At 46.2% G+C, this 3772-nt stretch overlaps 2 protein-coding genes across 2 annotated transcripts in view; both read right to left on the bottom strand.

Moving 5' to 3' along the window:
- The window catches only part of LOC103354664 (uncharacterized protein C7orf43 homolog), a 10927-nt gene extending 8929 nt beyond the window's left edge, over positions 1–1998 (bottom strand). Inside the window, exons 1-2 of the mRNA XM_008278108.1 lie at positions 1806–1998; positions 317–657 (exon numbers count right to left, since the gene is read on the bottom strand). Of these exons, the coding sequence (XP_008276330.1) occupies positions 317–657; positions 1806–1998 (534 nt within the window). The remainder of the gene's footprint in view (positions 1–316; positions 658–1805) is intronic.
- A 631-nt stretch (positions 1999–2629) lies between these two features.
- LOC103354663 (olfactory receptor 2AG1-like) lies at positions 2630–3559 on the bottom strand. The gene has a single exon (XM_008278106.1). The coding sequence runs from the start codon at positions 3557–3559 to the stop codon at positions 2630–2632; it is 930 nt and encodes a 309-aa protein (XP_008276328.1).
- Positions 3560–3772: the final 213 nt, after the last annotated feature.

The following is a 3772-nucleotide window of genomic DNA, read 5'->3' as shown; positions in this document are numbered from 1 at the left end:
TCAAATATGATCATTTTTGGCAAATTTTAAAATGAGACATGTAGAAAAAAAAAAGTGATTTTAATTAAATACGACAGCTTTAAGCATAGGCTTGGTGATTCTTCCAGATGGAGTGGCATGACAAAGAAAATCTTACAATTATTTTCTGTTTTACAGTTTCCGGTTGTGATAAATAACGTCACTTTGGGGATTAAAAAAAAAAAAAAAAAAAGTAGAATGCCTCTAAAACCCACCAGCAGGTTTTTGAGTTCAGAAGGTCAAATAACAAAGACAAGGGCTAACCAAAGTCAAGTCAATCCATGCAATAGCTGGATACCTGGACAGGTGCCCTGCGGAACTCCCTGGACGCCGTTCCGGACGAGTTGTGGATGAGCAGCGGCTTGCAGTCCCTGAAGCTCCGACACCGGGAGTCCACCCTGCTGCCCAGCGCCGCGATGGCCGCCTCGGCAGCCGCGATGTAGTCCTCCTCGCCGTCCTCATTGGCTTCGTCGCCGCTGCTCTGGTAGTCGTGGTGATGCTGGTGGTGGTTGCCTCGATGGCGGCTGCTCTCGCCTGGACTGACGCTGGCCACGGCACACAGGGAGCCGGCCAGCTCCCTCCACGCCCGGCTGCTGGCTGACTCTGACCCAAAGCCTGCTGCAGTCCCATCAGGGCCCCCTGCTGGAGGAAGGGCGTCACGTTTACGTTTATTCCAATGATGAGCATCTTCACTGGACACACACACAACTTAATGCTGAACAACGGCGCCTTGACACGGAACAGTGTTGCTGCTTTTATCCCCAGTTTAGTTCCAGATTATCTGGTGTTTGGTCCAGTTTTGACTCCATATTATATGTTGTTTTGGTCCTGTTTTGATTCTAGTTTAAGGAGTGTTTCGTTTTGTTTTGGCTCCATATTATCTGCTGTTTTGGTCTTATTTTGGTTCCTTTTTTGTTGTTGTTCTGTTTTGATTCCATATTATTTGATGTTTTGGTTCCATATTATCTGGCATTTCAGTCCTGTTTTGGTTCCATACTGTTTGTTGTTTTAGTTCTATTTTGGTCCATATTATCTGGTATATTGGCCCTGTTTTGGTTCAATAAGATCCAACCCCCCTCCCCTCTAGTGAGGATAAAATGGTGTAAAGATGATGGATGGATGGAGTAACTGTTGTTTTGGTTCCATATTATCTGTTGTTTCAGTTCTGTTTTGGGTCTATTTTATCTGTTTTGATTCTGTTTTGGTTCCATATTATCTGTTTTGGGTCCATATTAGCCTTGTTTTGGTCAAATAGTCATAGAAATTTTAACGTTACTTTTGTGCAGTGTCAACTGGAGTCTGAACCCTGGATTGGACCAATATTCACATGGGTTTTTGCGCTGGCTTTCTCTCTGTGGACATAATTAGTTAATCAACTCATTGATGAGTTCTATGTTGAATTCAGTTAATGTATTTTGTGTTGTTGTGTTTAAAATATCATAGAAGTGTTGCACTTCCTGGGTATGGGGGCCCTCTGCAGCCTCTGTGTTGTTGTATTTTCTCCTCCTGTGGTGGGTTACAATAAACAGGTGAATCTTCAGTAGAGTCTGGTGTGCACTTTAAGCTGTGTGGTGTATTGTACACAGAAGCCCGTGTTAAATATGAATGTGGTGCACTTTTAGAAGAATAATGACGCTGACAGGGAGGCTCTGTGTGAATATGAATGAACAGAAACAACAGTCTGGACACGATCAGCTGCATCGGTTTAAACAAATGCACAGTGACACAGAAAAAAAAAAAAAAAAAAACCCGTCTCGGTGCTGGCAGCGTCCTCCCTGCCTCCTTACCGGGGCCGGGCTCGGTCGGCGTCGCCCCGGAGTCTCTGCAGCGCAGCACCAGGAGGAAGCGGACGGTCTCTCCCAGGTAGAGGTGGCTCCGGCGGGGCAGCGTGCGGTAGCGCGCCGGGTCCGACAGATCCGTGATGGGCACCGCCGGAAAATACATGAAATACTCGCACTGCGACTCCATCATCTGCACCATGGTGACGGAGGAGGAGGAGGAGGATGCTGAGGAAGAAGAGGAGGACCAGAGGATGAGACAATGAGACACACTTCCGTCTGCGTCACACTGACAGTTCCAGCGCTGCGCCCCCCAGTGGAGGCCTCGGAGCGGTGAGCAGCTGCTGGAGGCTGCAGCATCAGCAGCATGCAGAGCAGGAAACCAGAGTTCAGTGAAGAAGAAAGGCAGATTCAAGTGTTTTCATATGCTCTTTTTTTTGGTGGTATTTTAGACATTTTAATAAATGCATTAAAAAAATCACACCAGGATCATCATATTGGCAGCAAAAACAATCTTTATATTCAATCAATACATAGCACATTTTTACAAAACAATACACTGTTTTCACTCCTTTTCTGCTTCGTCTTCCCCCTCTCTCGTACTCTGCTCCTGAAGTCACATCACAAATTGTGGCTTTATGTCTAACTGTATTCAAAGTACACAGATGTATTAATTCAGGTTGCGTGTAAACAGAATCTAAATCGAAATGCAATTCTGTTACCTGTGCAATTTTTCTCAATGCAAACCTCAGTGACAGTTGCACAGTGGGGGAACTTTAGGATGCAGAAAGCTGAGACGAACGCACATCAAACAATGTCTCTTTTCAATTTCATCAAAAATGAATCTGCTGTTTCTTAAAGCACAGTTTGTACACAAGGATGGATCTGATGCTCTGGTCTCGGATTCCATAGATAAGAGCGCTCAGGCATCTGGGAAGAACGAAAAGAAACACATAAAGCACATTCTGGATGCGTACAAACACCATCCTTGTGACGAGCTTTGACACGGATAGAACCAGGAAGCTGTGTGTGGTGGAGGAGAGGCTGAGGCCCAGCTGCACCAGATGCAGCAGCAGCGTGTTTCGAGCCTTTTGGGCCGAAGCTTTGTCTGCAGAAGCGGACCTGGCTGCTGCTGCAACACCAGTATAGGTGGAAATGATCACCACGGCAGTTGATACAAACAGAACACAGGTGTAGGCTTTGCTATATTCACGAGATGTAGGTGTAGGATACTGTAAAGCTGCAAGACACAGTTCTTTCCTCTGCAGCGCTTCTAAAATAAACGTTAACAGCAGAAGAGTCTGAATGAGAACATTCAGAAAGCAAAAAGTCCAAATCAACAAGATAACCACACTTGTGTTTCTGATGGTGACAATGGCGGCGTGTCGCAGTGGATGACACACGGCTATGTATCTCTCCATGGACATCACCACCAGCGTGAGGGGTGAGATGCTGTCGGTGAGGGTGCTGAGCATGATGAGCAGAGCACACACAGGATACAGCATCGTTATCCTGGAGATAGACAGCAGGTATAACAACTGACTCAGCGCCAGAAACAGAATGTCTCCGATGAGGAGGTTGCACAGGAGGACGTAGCGGCAGTTTCCACAAAACATCGGCTTACTCCTCAGAGTCACCAGCAAGGTGCCGTTGATGAAGAAGAATATGCAGGACGGCAGTGTAGTCAAGAAGGAGAACAACAATTTGTCCGACAGTCGCATTCCATTGGTGATGTTGGTCTGAGTCTGAGCTGCATCGGACATCTCAAAGAAGCATTGAACACCTGAGAAATATCACCATGTTAATGTCATTGCAGCACAATCATGAATCACATCCAGATGTGTGTTTCCCTGTGCAGCTGTTAGCAGGCTGGAGGCTGTCGTCTCTGGCAGGCCAGCTATGCAGGGTTTGTCATTTATCATCCTTTAGTACGTTCATGGGCATGGTTACCTGAGTTTAGTAGCAGCTGACGTAAT

This window comes from Stegastes partitus, unplaced genomic scaffold (genome assembly GCF_000690725.1).
Source record: "Stegastes partitus isolate 25-593 unplaced genomic scaffold, Stegastes_partitus-1.0.2 Scaffold115, whole genome shotgun sequence".
Classification (NCBI taxonomy): domain Eukaryota; kingdom Metazoa; phylum Chordata; class Actinopteri; family Pomacentridae; genus Stegastes; species Stegastes partitus.
Note: the sequence above shows the minus strand (reverse complement) of the source record. Positions and strands in the feature narration are given on the sequence as shown.

What these genes read in the sequence shown, in the direction of transcription:
- LOC103354663 (XM_008278106.1), bottom strand. Translation starts at nt 3,559, where the DNA reads ATGTCCGATGCAGCTCAGACTCAGACCAACATCACCAATGGAATGCGA.